Genomic DNA, 18,458 nt, shown 5'->3' with positions numbered 1-18,458 from the left:
GACAAGGTGTATGTGTTCGTAAGGAGGTAAGCTGATGACAGCCCAGTGTATGAAATCCAATCGGAAACGGGGGACAAGAAAACCAGAATAGTCCATCAGAATTTACTACTACCCTGTGATTATCTCCCACCACAACAAGACTTCCCAGAAGTAGACCAACATTGTCCGAGATCGACCAAGGGACCACCACAGACTGAAGCTCCGAAGGTGGATAGTGACCTTGAAAGTTCAGAACTTACAGAGGCAACTCCAAGAGCATCTGAGGAAGCACGGGGAATGAGTGCGGTGGAAGAAACTTCTGTGACCGAAGAACCAGTGGTCTCTGAGGAACAACCCACCAGGAGTATGTCAACTCGAGAAGTGAGGAAGCCCGTGTTGTTGACGTATGAGACACTTGGTGAACCGAGTCAAGTGCCAAGAACTGTCGACTGGAAACCGGTATCTCTGTCTGCGGACCAGGTAAGCCCACTTGAGTGGTAATCACCACCAAGAGGCAGTATGGAAGATGTTGCCTGGTGGAAAGACTTGTTTTCATGCTTTGATTTTTCTTAAAAGACTTTGTAGAAACAAATAACTGTTAAAGCATAGAGAGAGAGAGCTGGTTGAAGACGTACGAAAAGCTCCAGCTGAAGAGATGCTAATTGTTTTAATTGTGTTAACTTTATTTCTTACAGGCATGCTACAAAAAAAAGGTTGTAAGATTAGGTTGTTATCAATGTTTATGAACGTTATACCAATTTCACAATGCCAATTTGTATATAAAGTTATCCAACTTTCACCACTGTCTCAAAATTGGTCAGATTAACCAATTAAGATGAATGATGAGGGCGACATTCAAAAAGGAGGGAAGAGTGTGGCATGCAGAAGTAGTGCTGTTGCAGAGTGTGACAGAAGACAGGAAGTGTTGTGCTCCTGAAGCATCCAGCAACTAGAGGGGTTAACACAGTCACAGGAGACAAGGAGGGTTTTTAGCAGAGCCCCAGGGGGATTGTGGGGAAGTTGTTTACTGCCTGGCCAGAGCTGAAGAGAAAGGTGGCTTATGATCTGTATCTCACAGAAGTCAAGGGAACAGAATTCAGGTCAGGAGGGAAGCTAAACAAAGGTCAGTTAGACTCCCTGAGCTAACAGTGTGGAGTATCATCGGCCAGAAAGATAAGGACAGCAAGGAAGCCTGTCAAAGAGATCATCTCCCTCATCAAATCTTTCCCCCCCTCCATCTCCATGCAGGATAAAGAATGCTGTGTACTATTGAGTCCTTGTAAAGGAAAAGCAAGTGGTTGTGTATGCATTAAAACTGTGCTGTACTGTGCTACCGGATAATAGACTGTGTACTGCTGTGCTGCAAAGGAGACTGTACTGTTATTACTGGAGCCTGTTGCTCAAAGAGACATTTGCATTGCACTGGCCGTGCCTCATTAAATGTTACTGTTCTACCGTTTATGAAGACTCTTGTCAGATGTGTCTGGTTAGCAACAGAATATATTGTGTGCCTGAGAGAAGCTGCAGCCTATGGTCGCCCTGAGTAACGGTTCCCCCAGGATTCCAAAGAATTCATGAAACCCGTCTCCCCCTATCTGAACCTAGTGGCGTGCATGTAACAGAAGCTCAAGAATTGTTGAGGTTGTGTTCTGCGACCTCCTTAGGCTACATTTATACATCTGTGTGAGTGTTACCATCCAAGAGAAACAGACTGATTTCTATTTTTCAGGGGTCATCCTACTTACATCAGTTTTTCTTATTTCTTTTCTTTAACTGAAGCAGGAATACGCTCAGAACTTTTGTTATCCATTGACTCTTAATGTATTCATTAAAAACGAAGAAAACTAGAATGGAACTAGAATGGAAAGCTGAAGTACAAAGTATGTCTTCCAAGTTTCATCCATGTCTGTATGTATGACTATAGACTTTAATGTACTAAACTGATCTTCAAAATGGATGAGAATAGGATGTGCTCTGAGTCTCCTGGATGGAGATACAGATCCGTTTTTAAAATGGATGTGTGGATGGATCACTGAAATTCTATGTGTCCGTGTGCTGTCCAAGAAAAAAAACAGACGGCATTAGGACGCATAGCGCAGATGTGCAAATGCAGCCTTAGATATGAGCAGTGTGTCGCTTTGTGCTCAGCATCACCCTCCAATATAATAATGTAAGTATGTCTCAGCTTGCGCCTCATGCAAAGCTGCATGTGACTCTATATTGGGCAGAGTGGATGCGCCAGTATCAGTGAGGGTTCGTGCACCTCACTCTTGTCGATATTATCATACACAGCCAAACACAGTATCTCGGTGCTCACCCATCTGACAGCATGGGGTTACTATATGCTCATGAAACTCCATGTTTTCTATCTCTCTCTCTGTTGAACTATCCCTACCTTAATAGTCAGGACTGACATAACAGTAATAAAATAAAAAGTTTTACCATTAATAATCAGGTTAAACATTTTCTCAGCACTTCCTGCCACATTCTCGACAATGCACACATATCGACCAGTATCCATTAATTGTGTATTTTTTATCTGAAAGAACAAAGGAAGAGAAAATATCAATTAATATATGTCCACATTAAAGGATCTCACCAAGTGGAGCCCTATAATATACACACCAATCAAAGGTGTGTGTAAGTGGTAAGTTATATATCAAGTGACTGATAATAGGGGTAAGCATGTAGAAGGACTGTATGTGAGGCAAAACCAAGAACTAAACAGAACATCAAATAATAAAAAATCATTGAATAAAATACATGAATCTGATCAGAAAGGAAAACTCAGCAATTTAAGGCAGCATTAACAGCAGGAGAGTATTAATGATGAGCATCATGTACATACCCATGAACAGTCTCTCCTGCTGGAATGGCGCCAGTTTGACGTGCGTTTCAATGCAATGCCTTCACAACCATTATTGCTACTTTTCTATTATCACTATGTGGGTTGACTCGCACTGCCATATATTCTCATGGCTTGCAATTGGGCCGATTATGCTAATGACACTCATTCGTTAAAAAAAAAAAAAAAAACATCTTTCTTGCATCGTCATTTTCCGAGACCGGTAAGGTTTTCATTTTACGGGATATGGGGCTGTGTAAGGGCTTATTTTTTGCACCCAGAGCTGACATTATTACTTATGCGATTTTGGAGTACATACAATGTTTTGATCACCTCTTACTGCATTTTTTTGTAATGTTGCGGTGCCCAAAAAACATAATTCTGGCATATAATTTTTTTTCTCATTACGCCATTTATGAATTAATTAATTTTATATTTTGATTGATTGGACTTTTATAAATGCAGCGATACCAAATATTTGTATTTTGTTATTTTCTTTAATTGCTTTATTTTTTTCATATTTTTTTAAAAACATTTTTTGATTTTTTACTGTATTCAATAGTCCTGCAGGCGTCTGATTGCTTGTGCTATACATAGCAATCATATCATATCAGGTGATGCATATTTGTGTAAAGAGGGAGGGTGTGGCCTAAGGATTCAACCCTTTATCAAGGTGTGCAGAATGTCAAACACAAGGATCGTGGACTCACTGTGCCATGGGCTTACCTAGGAGAGGCGTCGCTAAGTGGCTACCTGGTTTTCACTGGAGCCTCTGATGGTGAGGTCAAGCTTGAGGTGCAAGTAGATGCCAAGTACCACTCCTAGGCAGTCCCCGGTACTGCTGACCCCAGGGGCTCAGGTTCGCCAAGACACAGACACGGGCTCCGAGTCACTGGCTGGACAGGATTCAGACTCAGTACAGACAACACGGGTCCTGGGTCACCGGGCAGAACAGACACTGATGCAGGTGCTGGTTCAGACAAGACAGGTACTGGACACTGGCCAAGACAGGTAACAGATTCCGGTGCTAGTTCAGACTAGAAGTGCTGTCATATTCTAGAACTGCAACTTTCATGGAGTGCCCAGAGGTACAGGTTTTCAAAGCTCAGAGACATGGCCAAGGTAAGTAATGCTAAAACCCGACCACCACTGAACAAGACACAGAAAGTGAAATGTCAAGACTGGGCCAAGAAATATCTGATTACAATTTTTTTAAAGGTTTTATGGACTGATCACAGGAGTGTGACTCTTAACAGACGGACTCTTGATGGATCAGATGGATGGGCCTGTGGTTGGATCAGAAATAAGCACAGACCTCCACTTCAGCTTAAACACCAGCAGGGTGGAGGTGGGCACTGCTATGGGCTGATATTATTAAACATGAGCCAGGTGGACCTTTTCAAGTTGAAGACAGACTTAAAATCAACTTTGAAACCTACTGTCTGTTTTAGAAGTCACTTTCTATAAGCAGTAGTACTGAAAAAAGTCTGCATCTTTCAATAAAACCAGGATTTTTTTATATAGGACAATGCTCCATCACATGCATCGAAGTCTGCACTACTTGGCTGCCGGTAAAGGTCTTAAGGCTATGTGCCCACGATGCAGATTTGGAGCAGAAATTTCATGAGCATTTCTGCATCTCCTTGGCAGAAAAAACACATGCAGATTTTACAGGCGTTTTTTCAGCGTTTTTACATGCATTTATTCATGTGTTTTTTTTCAAGCGTTTTTCCAAGCGATTTTGAGCATCACTTGGAAAAGAGCTTGACAAGTTGGTCACACAATATAAATTCATGCAACTGGCATGGATTTATATTGTGTGACCAACTTATGAGGAGATTTCTGCTTAAAATGCTGCATCTAAAGTAAAAAAAAAAGAATTAAAAAAGTAAAAAGAAATAAAAATCCTTATATTCACCTCTCCGGCAGCCCCCGGTCTCCTCCCGGCAGCGTCCTCTCTCCTCGGCGTCCCGCGGTGTACTGGCAGGACCAGCGGCGTCATTATTTAGTCAGCTGATGGTCACGTGACCATCACCTGACTGCTGACGTCAGCGTTCGCGTGACCATCAGCTGACTAAACGACGTCACCGCAGGTCCTGGCAGAACACCGCTGGATGCCGAGGAGAGAGGACGCAGCCAGGAGGAAACTGGGGGCCGCCGTAGAGGTGACTATGAATAATTTTATTTCTTTTTTACTTTATTCTCTTTTTACTTGCTGGTATCATGGTACCCGGGTTGGAAGAGAGTCTCCTCTTCTCCAGACCCGGGTACAATACGTGCATTGAACCGCATAACATCCGCATGTATACATGTGTACATGTATACATGTATACATGCGGATATTATGCAGTTCAATGCAAGTAAATGGGCGCGAATTCACAGCGAAATTGCGCCCAAATTGGTTGTGCTGAAGATTTGTCTGCAATGATAATCCACAGCGGAAATCTCCGCAGCATGTGCGCAGCACATGCGGAATATTATTGGGATACATCTCAGACCTCTTAACAAGCGATTTTAATGCGTTTCCGCGGCGGAAATGCTACCACAGAAACGCATTAAATCCGCATCGTGGGCACTCAGCCTTAAGCTGAAAGAATAATGACATGGTCCCTTCCTCTCACCTAAACCCTATTGAGAACCTGTGGGACGTCCTTAAACTGGAGATTTCTGGTGAAGTCCACCTCTCTGAACAGTTTCTGGGAGTCTCTGGTTGGTGCTGCCCATAAAGTTGATTATCAACAGATTAAGAAACTGACGGACTCCATGGATGGAAGGCTTATGATTGTTGTTGAAAAGAAGGGTGGGTATATCGGTCACTGATACATTTCTGACATTTCAAGAAAAGTATTTTGTACATTTTGAGTGGTTTGGTTATTATTCTCACTATAACAGATGAAAATAAACAAATCAGATGAACAATTTACATTTCCATTTAGTAGCATAATAATTCTGCACACTAATAGTTGCCAAATAATTATGTACTCATAAGTATTCTCCTAAGGAGGACAAAACCTCACTTTTACTTTCCTAAATATTCAGGTTTATTAACCTTTTCAATTGACCCAGCACTGTAGTTGTTCTATAATAAAATGAATCAAAAATACAAATTGCCTAGTAATTGTGCACACAGTGTATATATAACAATACATATGACATGTCACAAACCTGCAGATATCTTCCAGCAGATAAAATCTGGTAGTGGATTCCTTCCTCTATTGCTCGCCCATCTTTAAGCCAGGTTACAGTTGGAGCAGGATGACTTTGCACAGAACAATTCAGCAATATAGTTTGATTTTCTAAAGATGTAATTTCCTCTGATAAATTGTCGGTGCTACCTTCAAAAGTTGGCGGTACTAAGCAGAAATGATAATGTCATAGGCTATTCACACTCATTTAAAGTCACAATGCCAAAGGTTTAGGAAGTGTAATTAGATTAACCACTTGTAAGATTACTGAAACAGAAAGTATGACACATCTCTATAATAATAATAATAATTATATAGTATGTCCAGTCACTGCAGATTTACTTAACTGATTTTCAGATGTTTACAATTAACTTCTGTTACAAAATGTAACGGGAAAATGTATGAAGTTTTTATAAATCAGATTTTGGAGGGTGCTGTGTATTTTATAAGTTATCATTATGTTCAATATATTCATAATTTCAGCATTTGCCCTGAAAAATTGGCAACTTTTTGGCAACTTTTTAATTTTGGAAGAAGGGGCGTTTAAAGAGACGTGGCAACATTCCACGTATATAAACTCATGAGCCTCTATTGTAATTTAGATGCACAAATAAACTGTAAGTGGGTCACACAATTATAAAGAGAATAAAATCATTGTAATAAAATAAATGTTTTGCTTAAATCTTTTCAAAGCCCCCATTTTATGATTTTAAAGGATTTAAAGAGGTATTCTCATTTTACTAAGTTGTTTAGTTAGACAGCATAAAATTAATCAAGTTTGCAATCAACTTGCTTTTCCTATCTATTTCTATTCTCCTGCTGTGAAAGGTTTTTTTTTCTCACATAGTATACAGCTGATTTTCAAGGAGATTGGTTACCAGTGTCTGGCCAAGCATGCACATCTTCAATATTACAGGCTGTGGAGTTAACTCTTGAGATTCCAGCCATCACTGTCCAGCCCATTGATGTCTATACAGCAGTATACAGCTCAGCTCCCTACCCTCCCTCTCAATCTCCAACCATTAGCATCTTCCAGAGCAAGTCTCCTTATCATGGCTCTTAATGTCCAGAGCTCTATGCTTGCTCAAATTCCCTGTAATCTCACTATATAAATACTAGCTATTGAACCCGTTCTACGCCCGGGTGGCAAGCATTTTTATTGGTATATGGTCTCCCATGCTGGTATGTGCTCCCCCCCTCCTGGTATTTGTGCTGCCCCCCTCCTGGTATTTGTGCTGCCCCCATCCTGGTATTTGTGCTGCCCCCATCCTGTCCCCACCATTCTATCCTGGTATGCATGGTACCCCTCATCCCTATCCTGGTATGCATGGCACACTTCACCCCTATCCTGGTATGCACGGCACCCCTCACCCCCAATCCTGGTATGCATGTTTCCTCTTATCCCTCATCCTGGTATGCATGGCTCCCTCATACCCAATCCTGGTATGCATGGCACCCTTCACCCCCATCCTGGTATGCATGGCACTCCTCATCCCTATCCTGATATGCATGGTACTCCATCCCTCATCCCTATCATGGTATGTATGGTACCCCTCATCCTGGTGTGGATGGTACCCCTCATCCCTATCCTGGTATACATGGTACCCCTCATTCCTATCCTGGTATGCATGGTACCCCTCATTCTTATCCTGGTATGCATGGCCCCCTCATTCCCAATCCTGGTATGCATGGCCCCCTCATCCCCAATCCTGGTATGCATGGCACCTCTCATCCCCAATCCTGGTATGCATGGCACCTCTCATCCCCAATCCTAGTATGCATGGCACCCCTCATCCTCAATCCTGGTATGCCTGGCACCCCTCATCCCCAATCCTGGTATGCATGGCACCCCTCATCCCCAATCCTGGTATGCATGGCACCCCTCATCCCCAATCCTGGAATGCATGACACCCCTCATCCCCAATCCTGCTATGCATGGCACCCCTCATCCCCAATCCTGGTATTCATGGCACCCCTCATCCCCAATCCTGCTATGTATGGCACCCCTCATCCCCAACCCTGGTATGCATGGCACCCTTCATCCCCAATCCTGGTATGCATGGCACCCCTCATCCTCAATCCTGCTATGCATGGCACCCCTCATCCCCAATCCTGGAATGCATGGCACCCCTCATCTCCAATTGTGCTATGCATGGCACCCCTCATCCCCAATCCTGGTATGCATGGCACCCCTCAACCCCAATCCTGGTTATTCATGGCATCCCTCATCCCCAATCCTGGTATGAATGGCACCCATCATCCCCAATCCTGGTATGCATGGCACCCCATCTCTCATCCTGGTATGCATGGTACCCCTCATCCGTATACTGGTATTCATGGTACCCCTCATCCGTATACTGGTATGTATGGCACCCCTCATTCCCCAATCCTGGTATGTATGGTCTCCTCATCCCCAATCCTGGTATGCATGTTTCCTCTTATCCCTCATCCTGGTATGCATGGCTCCCTCATACCCAATCCTGGTATGCATGGCACCCTTCACCCCCATCCTGGTATGCATGGCACTCCTCATCCCTATCCTGATATGCATGGTACTCCATCCCTCATCCCTATCATGGTATGTATGGTACCCCTCATCCTGGTGTGGATGGTACCCCTCATCCCTATCCTGGTATACATGGTACCCCTCATTCCTATCCTGGTATGCATGGTACCCCTCATTCCTATCCTGGTATGCATGGCCCCCTCATTCCCAATCCTGGTATGCATGGCCCCCTCATCCCCAATCCTGGTATGCATGGCACCTCTCATCCCCAATCCTGGTATCCATGGCACCCCCTCATCCCCAATCCTGGAATGCATGGCACCCCTCATCCCCAATCCTGCTATGCATGGCACCCCTCATCCTCAATCCTGGTATGCCTGGCACCCTTCATCCCCAATCCTGGTATGCATGGCACCCCTCATCCCCAATCCTGGAATGCATGACACCCCTCATCCCCAATCCTGCTATGCATGGCACCCATCATCCCCAATCCTGGTATTCATGGCACCCCTCATCCCCAATCCTGCTATGTATGGCACCCCTCATCCCCAACCCTGGTATGCATATCACCCTTCATCCCCAATCCTGGTATGCATGGCACCCCTCATCCTCAATCCTGCTATGCATGGCACCCCTCATCCCCAATCCTGGTATGCATGGCACCCCTCATCCCTAATCCTGGAATGCATGGCACCCCTCATCTCCAATCGTGCTATGCATGGCACCCCTCATCCCCAATCCTGGTATGCATGGCACCCCTCAACCCCAATCCTGGTTATTCATGGCATCCCTCATCCCCAATCCTGGTATGAATGGCACCCATCATCCCCAATCCTGGTATGCATGGCACCCCATCTCTCATCCTGGTATGCATGGTACCCCTCATCCGTATACTGGTATGCATGGTACCCCTCATCCCTATTCTGGTATGTATGGCACCCCTCATTCCCCAATCCTGGTATGTATGGTCTCCTCATCCCCAATCCTGGTATTCATGGCACCTCTCATCCCCAATCCTGGTATGCATGGCACCCCTCATCCCCAATCCTGGAATGCATGGCACCCCTCATCCCCAATCCTGCTATGCATGGCACCCCTCATCCCCAATCCTGGTATGCCTGGCACCCCTCATCCCCGAATCCTGGTATGCATGGCACCCCTCATCCCCAATCCTGGAATGCATGACACCCCTCATCCCCAATCCTGCTATGCATGGCACCCCTCATCCCCAATCCTGCTATGCATGGCACCCTTCATCCCCAATCCTGCTATGTATGGCACCCCTCATCCCCAACCCTGGTATGCATGGCACCCCTCATCCCCAATCCTGCTGTGCATGGCACCCCTCATCCTCAATCCTGCTATGCATGGCACCCCTCATCCCCAATCCTGGAATGCATGGCACCCCTCATCTCCAATCGTGCTATGCATGGCACCCCTCATCCCCAAACCTGGTATGCATGGCACCCCTCAACCCCAATCCTGGTTATTCATGGCATCCCTCATCTCCAATCCTGCTATGCATGGCACCCCTTATCCCCAATCCTGGTATGAATGGCACCCATCATCCCCAATCCTGGTATGCATGGCACCCCATCTCTCATCCTGGTATGCATGGTACCCCTCATCCGTATACTGGTATGCATGGTACCCCTCATCCCTATTCTGGTATGTATGGCACCCCTCATTCCCCAATCCTGGTATGTATGGTCTCCTCATCCCCAATCCTGGTATTCATGGCACCCCATCCCTCATCCTGGTATGCATGGTATCCAGCATTCCTATCCTGGCATGCATGGTACCCCTCATCCTTATTCTGGTATGTATGGCACCCCATCCCTCATCCTGGTATGCATGGCACCATCATCCCAATTCTGATATGTATGGCACCCCTCATCCCCAATCCTGGTATGCATGGCACCCTTCACCCCTAATCCTGGTATGCATGGCACCCCTCACCCCAAATCCTGGTATGCATGGCACCTTTCATCCGTCATTCTGTTATGCATGGCTCCCTCATTCCCAATCCTGGTATGCATGGCACCTCTCAACCCCATCCTGGTATGCGTGGCACTACTCATCCCTATCCTGGTATGCATGGTACCCCATCCCTCATCCCTATCCTGGTATGTATGGTACCCCTCATCCTAGTATGGATGGTACCCCTCATCCCTATCCTGGTATGCATGGTACCCCCTCATCCCTATCCTGGTATACATGGCACCCCTCATCCCTATCCTGCCATGCATTTCCCCTCATCCGAATCCTGGTATGGATGGTCCCCACATCCCCATCCTGGTACCATAATTTCTATCCTGGTATTCATGGCCCCTTCATCCCCAAATCTGGTATGCATGGCACCCCTCATTCCTAATCCTGGTATGCATGATACCCCTCATCCCCAATCCTGGTATGAATGGCACCCCTCATCCCCTATCCTGGTATGCTTGTCACCCCTCATCCCCAATGCTGCTATGCATGGCACCCCTCATCTCTATCCTGGTATGCATGGCACCCCTCATCCCCAACCCTGGTATGCATGGCACCCTTCATCTCCAATCCTGCTATGCATGGCACCTCTCACCCCAATCCTGTTATGCATGGCACCCCTCATCCCCAATCCTGGTATATATGGCCTCTTCATCCCCCAATCCTGGTATGCATGGCAACCCATTCCTCATCCTGGTATGCATGGCACCACTCATCCCCCAATCCTGGTATGTATGGCCTCTTCATCATCCAATCCTGGTATGCATGGCAACCCATCACTCATCCTGGCATGCATGGTACCCCCCATCCCTATTCTGGTATGTATGGTAACTCTCATCATGGTATACATAGCACCCCATCCCTCATCCCTGGTATGCATGGCACCTCTCACCCCCAATCCTGCTATGCATGGCACCCCTCATCCCCAATCCTGATATACATGGCTCCCCTCATCCCCAATCCTGGTATGCATGGCACCCCTCATCCCCAATCCTGGTATGCATGGCACCCCTCATCCCCAATCCTGCTATGTATGGCACCCCTCATCCCCAACCCTGGTATGCATGGCACCCCTCATCCCCAATCCTGCTTTGTATGGCACCTCTCATCCCCAACCCTGGTATGCATGGCACCCCTCATTCCCAATCATGGTATGCATGGCCCCACTCATCCCAATCCTGGTATGCATGGCACCCCATCTCTCATCCTGGTATGCATGGCACCCCTCATTCCAAATCTGGCATACATGGTACCCCTCATCCCGTAATCCTGGTATGTATGGTACCCAATCCCCCATCCTGGTATGCATGGCACCACTCATCCCCCAATCCTGGTATGTATGGCCTCTTCATCCCCCAATCCTGATATGCATGGCAACCCATCCCTCATCCTGGTATGCATGGTACCCCCCATCCCTATTCTGGTATGTATGGTACCCCTCATCCTGGTATACATAGCACCCCATCCCTCATCCCTGGTATGAATGGCATGCCTCATCCCCAATCCTGGTGTGTATGGCTCCCTCATCCCTATTCTGGTATGTATGGTACCCCTCATCCTGGTATACATAGCACCCCATCCCTCATCCTGGTATGCATGGCACCCTCATCCCAATTCTGGTATGTATGGCCTCCTAATCCCAGAAACCTGGTATGCATGGCACCCAATCCCTCATCCTGGTATGCATGGTACCCCGCATTCCTATCCTGGTATGCATGGCACCCTGCATTCCTATCCTGGTATGTATGGTACTCTTCATCCCTATTCTGGTATGTATGGCACCACTCATCCCCCAATCCTGGTATGTATGGCCTCTTCATCCCCCAATCCTGGTATGCATGACAACCCATCCCTCATCCTGGTATGCATGGTACCCCCCATCCCTATTCTGGTATGTATGGTACCTCTCATCCTGGTATACATAGCACCCCATCCCTCATCCCTGGTATGCTTGGCACGCCTCATCCCCAATCCAGGTATGTATGGCTCCCTCATCCTTATCCTGGTATGCATGGTACCCCTCATCCGTAAACTGGTATGCATGGTACTCCTCATCCCTATTCTGGTATGTATGGTACCCCTCATCCTGGTATACATAGCACCCCATCCCTCATCCTGGTATGCATGGCACCCTCATCTCAATTCTGGTATGTATGGCCTCCTCATCCCAGAAACCTGGTATGCATGGCACCCAATCCCTCATCCTCGGATGCATGGTACCCCGCATTCCTATCCTGGTATGCATGGCACCCTGCATTCCTATCCTGGTATGTATGGTACCCCTCATCCCTATTCTGGTATGCATGGTCCCCTCAGCCCCCAATCCTGGTATGCATGGTCCCCTCACCCCCTAATCCTGGTATGCATGGTCCCATCACCCCACAATCCTAGTATGTGTGGTACCCCTCATCCCCCAATCCTGGTATGTGTGGCTCCATCACCCCCCTATCCTGGTATGTATGGCACCCCTGATCCCTTTCACGCTGCACACATACAAAAAAGTAAACACTTATACTCACCTTTCTTTCCTGTGCTCCAGCGCTGTGGTGTCCTGTTCTGCCGGAGGCCAGGGGAAGAGTGTAGCGCCGGAGTACGCGCATGCCCATACCCATACTGCAAATGTGTCTTCAGTAAAATGGCGCCGGATAGAGCTATGCGCATGCACCGATTCAGACGCCTCACTCCTATCCCAGTCTTCGGCAAGAAGAGAGGCGCCGCTGCAACGCTCCTCCCAGTCAGGTAAGTATGTAAGTATGGCGCCGGAGATCGCGGTATGCGTTCAGTGTCTACGCATACCGCGATCTAGGGCGCCATACACACTTACCTGTAACGGCTCCATGCATTCTTCTGTCTGGAGCCAGACTGCGCAGGCGTGTCACGCTTGCGCAGTCTATAAAGGCTTCAGACGGAGACACACATCTCCCGTTATATTATAGATGGTTATAGCAGTGTACACTCCAGAAAAAAAAGCTATGCTAGCTGAATATGTTACAGCATAACTAAAAAGCTAAGCATAAGTTCTGTTAATACTACAGCTCCGCTACTGAGAAATGTCACTCAAGGAGGAGTGTCCACCCCCCCAACCCTCCCCCTAGAAACCAGGAAATAAGGAAACTGCAGAATTGTGAGCTCCTCAAGAGAGCTTGAGAATAACCCTTTAAAAAATATATATTTTTGAAGTGATATCTTGTTGGTTGTTCCTGCTATATTACTTTTCAGATTTTCTTTGATTTGTGGAATAAAAGGATAATAAGCACATATTTTAAATAATTCTAAAATGATTTGTACGATTGAAAGTAAAGAGTATCTTGGTAGCAAATACTCTGCAAAGTATTATAGGTCAATGTTTCATGTTTCTAATAAAACGTGCTCATCTTATATATTGATATATGTGGTTGAGAATATTGGAAAGTTAAGCACAAGAATTTCATGACTGCAATATTATAAGCTTGTGAGCAGGGCATTCATAGTTTCATAGTTTATAAGGCCGAAAAAAGACAATCGTCCATCCAGTTCAGCCTATTTCTTGTGCACTGCAGCTATTCCGCAGCGTTGATCCAGGGGAAGGCAACAAAAAAACATGCGGTATAGGCCAATTTACATCATTGAGGAAAAATTCACTTCCCGACTCCTATCTGGCAGTCAGATTAAATCCCTGGATTAATTAACTATCACTAAGCATAAGATGTAATTTTATTGTTCTCAAGAAAGGCGTCCAGGCCTCTCTTGAACTCGTTAAGTGAGTTGGACATCACCACTTCCTCTCCCAGAGAGTTCCAGAGTCTCACGGCTCTGACCGTAAAGAATCCCCTTCTATGCTGGTGCAGGAACCTCCTTTCCTCCAGACGCATAGTGTGCCCCCTCGTCTTTGTCACCATCCTTGGTATAAACAGGTCATGGGAGAGATCTCTGTACTGCCCCCTGATGTATTTATACATGTTTATGAGGTCTCCCCTAAGCCTTCTCTTTTCCAACGTAAATAGGCCTAATTTTGACAACCTCTCTGGGTATTCTAGTCCCTCCATTCCCTTTATTACCTTAGTCGCCCTCCTTTGTACCCTCTCTAGCTCCAATATGTCTTTCCTGAGCACCGGAGCCCAGAACTGTGCACAATATTCTAAGTGCGGCCTTACCAGCGCTTTATACAGAGGAAGAACAATGTTCTCATCACATGCTTCTATTCCTCTTCTGATGCATGCCATGACTCTATTTGCCTTCGCAGCTACTGCCTGACACTGGGCACTCCAATTTAATTTGCTATTAACCAAGACGCCCAGGTCCTTCTCCATGTCAGATTTCCCCAACGGTTTCCCATTTAATATGTATGGGTGACTGCTGTTTTTCTTTCCCATATGCATGACCTTACATTTATCGGCATTGAACCCCATTTGCCATTTTTTGGCCCAACTCCCCAATTTATCTAAATCCTCCTGTAGCTGTGCCCTATCCTCATGTGTATTAACTACTTTACAAAGTTTAGTATCATCTGCAAATATTGCTATTTTACTATGCAACCCTTCCACTAGATCATTAATAAATATATTAAATAATATAGGGCCCAAGACAGACCCTTGAGGCACCCCGCTAGTAACCCTGACACACCCTGAGCTTACTCCATTGATAACCACCCTCTGCTTTCTATCACTCAGCCAGCTATTTACCCACTTGCACACATTATCCCCCAGACCAAGCATTCTCATTTTATATACCAACCTTTTGTGTGGCACGGTATCAAACGCTTTGGAGAAGTCAAGGTATACAACATCCACTGACTCTCCCCGATCCAGCTGTGAGCTCACCTCCTCGTAGAAGGCGATCAGGTTTGTTTGGCAGGAGCGATCCCACATGAATCCATGTTGATATGGAGTTAGACAGTTATTATCATTAAGATATTCTATAATAGCATCTCTAAGAAATCCTTCAAACAATTTACCCACAACAGACGTTAAGCTGACTGGTCTATAGTTCCCAGGGTCACTTTTAGACCCCTTTTTGAATATTGGTACCACATTTGCTTGGCGCCAGTCTAGTGGGACAGACCCTGTCCATAAAGAGTGCTTGAATATAAGATACAGGGGTCTGTCTATCACATTACTTAATTCTTTTAGTACCCGGGGGTGTATGCCATCTGGGCCTGGTGACTTGTTTATTTTGATATTATTTAGGCGTTTCTGAACTTCCTCCTGGGATAGGTGGGTGATATTTAGCGGAGGGTTTACTTTATCACTCTGCATTTCCTCCGATAAATTGTTTTCTTTTGTGAAAACAGTGGAGAAGAAGCTATTGAGTAGGTTTGCTTTACCCTCATCGCCCTCTATGATTTTACCTAGGTTATTTTTCAATGGGCCAACTCCATCAGTTTTAATCCTTTTACTGTTTATATAGTTAAAGAACAGTTTGGGATTCGTTTTACTTTCTTTGGCAATTAGTCTCTCTGTCTCCTCTTTTGCTATTCTTATTTGTTTCTTACAGATTTTGTTTTTTTCCCTATAAGATATTAGCGCTTCCTCGCTGCCTTCTTGTTTAAGTTTACCGAAAGCCCTTTTTTTGTTTTCCATTGCCCTCTTGACTTCCTTATTTAGCCACATTGGCTTCCTCCTATTCCTAGCCCTTTTATTCCCATAAGGTATGTACCTTCTACAGTCCTCTTGGTATCTGTTGTATAATGTGTTTATTCTGTTATGTCTTTATTGCCTGTACAAGGTGCTATTGAAATAAAAATGATTATCATTAAATGGGTTTTCCCACGAGCAAAGTTGATTTTAATCAATAGATCTTGGTATAATAATAAGTTCCACAATTGGATGTGCTGAGATGATCTTATAAATGTGCCCCTGCTGTGTACTGTGTAATGGCTGTGTCTGACCGTGCAGGAACATAGTCTGATCATACCACAGCTCCTGGGCAGGGGAGGAAGCAAAAAGTATATAAATATTACAACAACGAATTGCAAATAATTCTGTCTTTGAGGTAAAACATTTTTTAAAAACAGGCAAGAAAATGCATTTCCTCACAAAAAGAATCAGCTGTGATCCCATGCTGTCCTGCCGGTACACTCTTTTCCTCTGCCCAGGAGCTGTGGTATGATCAGACCATGTTCCTGTACGGTCAGACAGCCATTACACAGTACACAGCAGGGGCACATTTATAAGATTATCTCAGCACAGAAATATTTTTTTAAATGCATCCAATTGTGGAAATCATTATTATTCCAAAATGTACTGATTAAAATGAACTTCAAAATTAACTTTGTTCATGGGAAAACCCCTTTAATTATTATTATTAGTATACTTACAAAGTATCCGAATATTATAATGTAGGGAGTCTTCTCCTGCATCATTTACAGCAACACAAGTATATATTCCAGCATCCTCTATATGTGTCCTTGAAATCTGCAAACTGTGCCCCCCTGAAAAGAAAAAAGTTTACCAATGCATATATAACTTCAATCTGGTCCATTGTACAATATTACCATATATAGCATTACCTTTAACAATATTTTCTTATTTTTATTACAATAAAAATACTATATCTTCTTATGTATTTTGGGGTTGGTTTATTTCCTTAGTCATATCGGTTCTATTTAATTTAAATGGCATTTATCATTTAGGAGTTATTAAGTGATAGTGGAAAGATAATTTGTTGCTACTAAGAGGCTATGCATACAAAATGGGGTCTTGGTTATTAATAGCCCTTCTTTAATGCTCACAATTGGTTGCTTTTAAGAGAAATGACAGTACATTGTTACTTTAAGACATGAAGCTTAGTCAGTCAGGCATAACAGACAACAGCCATCATAAATGACGCACAGACATCAAAAAAGTGAAACATCTCAAAATTAACTGTCCAAAGGATGCTACATGAGGCTGTCCTTTATGGTCAAATTGCTGCAAAGAAGCCGCTACTGAAGGCCACAAAGAAGAAGAAGAGACTTGTTTGTGCCAAGCAACACAGTAAGAAGAAACTTGTTTGTGCCAAGCAACACAAGGACTAGACATTAGATCAGTGGAAATCTGTATTCTCATCTGTAGAGTCAAAATTTGAGATTTATGGTAGTAACAGCCATTTCTTCATCTACATATTTGGTGCACACGGTGAAACATGGAGGGGGAGATGTGATGGTGTTCAGATTTTTTACTTGTGTAAAGCCATTCTGGAGGGCGGGTGTAAACCTGTCACCAGAGTAAAAGTGTAGGGGGGTGAGGAATCTAAGGTTTAACACATAATCTGGTTTGTTTCACATGTTTCTTTACACCTTTTTTACATATGTGTTCTTTCATGGCTTTCAAGCTTCAGTGTAAATCTACAATGTATACAATGTATACATTCCAATAAGAACAGGGAACACCATTGCATTAACAGGTGTGTTCCAGCTTTTGATTGGTACTGTATATAAAATCATCCCTAAAAAGTACCAGTACCATCCTATTCATCTTGATCGATGCTGAATATTTGAAAAGACTCTAGACTTACATTGGGAAAAGGGATTTTTTTATCGCTACCCATGAAAATGTCTTGAAGATAGAAAGGCCCAGTGTTGTTTATATAAAATTGCAAAGTGATCTTTCATCATGTATTCATTTGTACTTCTGTGGCCACCGATAAGGTCTTTTCCATAAGAATTTCACTTAGCGCTCATTCAGACTTCTGTTTTAATGTTCCGGTTCCATGTTTTTCATGAATAGAAAATGGGTCCGTTATGGTCTATATGGTTGTTCACATGGCTGTTTTTTTTTTGTAAACCAACTGGTCCACTCAAAAAAAAATGAAGACATGCTGGTTTTTACCCTAGTTGTAGATCAAACTCATCCATTTAAGTCTATATGAAAACTCAGACAGCACTCTGGTGCCATCCTAGTTGAATCCTCGTGATGTCTGTTTTTTGTGTTTATTTGATAAGACAAACTTGAGATACATCGTTTTATTTTGTTTTCATATGAGAGAAACTGATGAG

General features: G+C 44.5%; 1 protein-coding gene across 3 annotated transcripts in view; it reads right to left on the bottom strand.

The window, feature by feature from the left end:
• HMCN1 (hemicentin 1) overlaps nucleotides 1-18,458 on the bottom strand; it is a 924,522-nt gene that overhangs the window by 404,550 nt on the left and 501,514 nt on the right. For all 3 annotated transcript variants that reach the window (XM_073642974.1, XM_073642975.1, XM_073642976.1), the window contains exons 55-57: nucleotides 16,800-16,913; nucleotides 5,990-6,177; nucleotides 2,422-2,518 (exon numbers count right to left, since the gene is read on the bottom strand). In XM_073642974.1, the coding sequence (XP_073499075.1) occupies nucleotides 2,422-2,518; nucleotides 5,990-6,177; nucleotides 16,800-16,913 (399 nt within the window). The remainder of the gene's footprint in view (nucleotides 1-2,421; nucleotides 2,519-5,989; nucleotides 6,178-16,799; nucleotides 16,914-18,458) is intronic.

The sequence above is a fragment of the Phyllobates terribilis genome, unplaced genomic scaffold (genome assembly GCF_046119375.1).
Source record: "Phyllobates terribilis strain yellow unplaced genomic scaffold, ASM4611937v1 Scaffold_8__6_contigs__length_399053987, whole genome shotgun sequence".
In the NCBI taxonomy this organism is placed as follows: Eukaryota; Metazoa; Chordata; class Amphibia; order Anura; family Dendrobatidae; genus Phyllobates; species Phyllobates terribilis.
The sequence above is the reverse complement of the archived record's forward strand: the minus strand, read 5'-3'. Positions and strand labels throughout refer to the sequence as shown.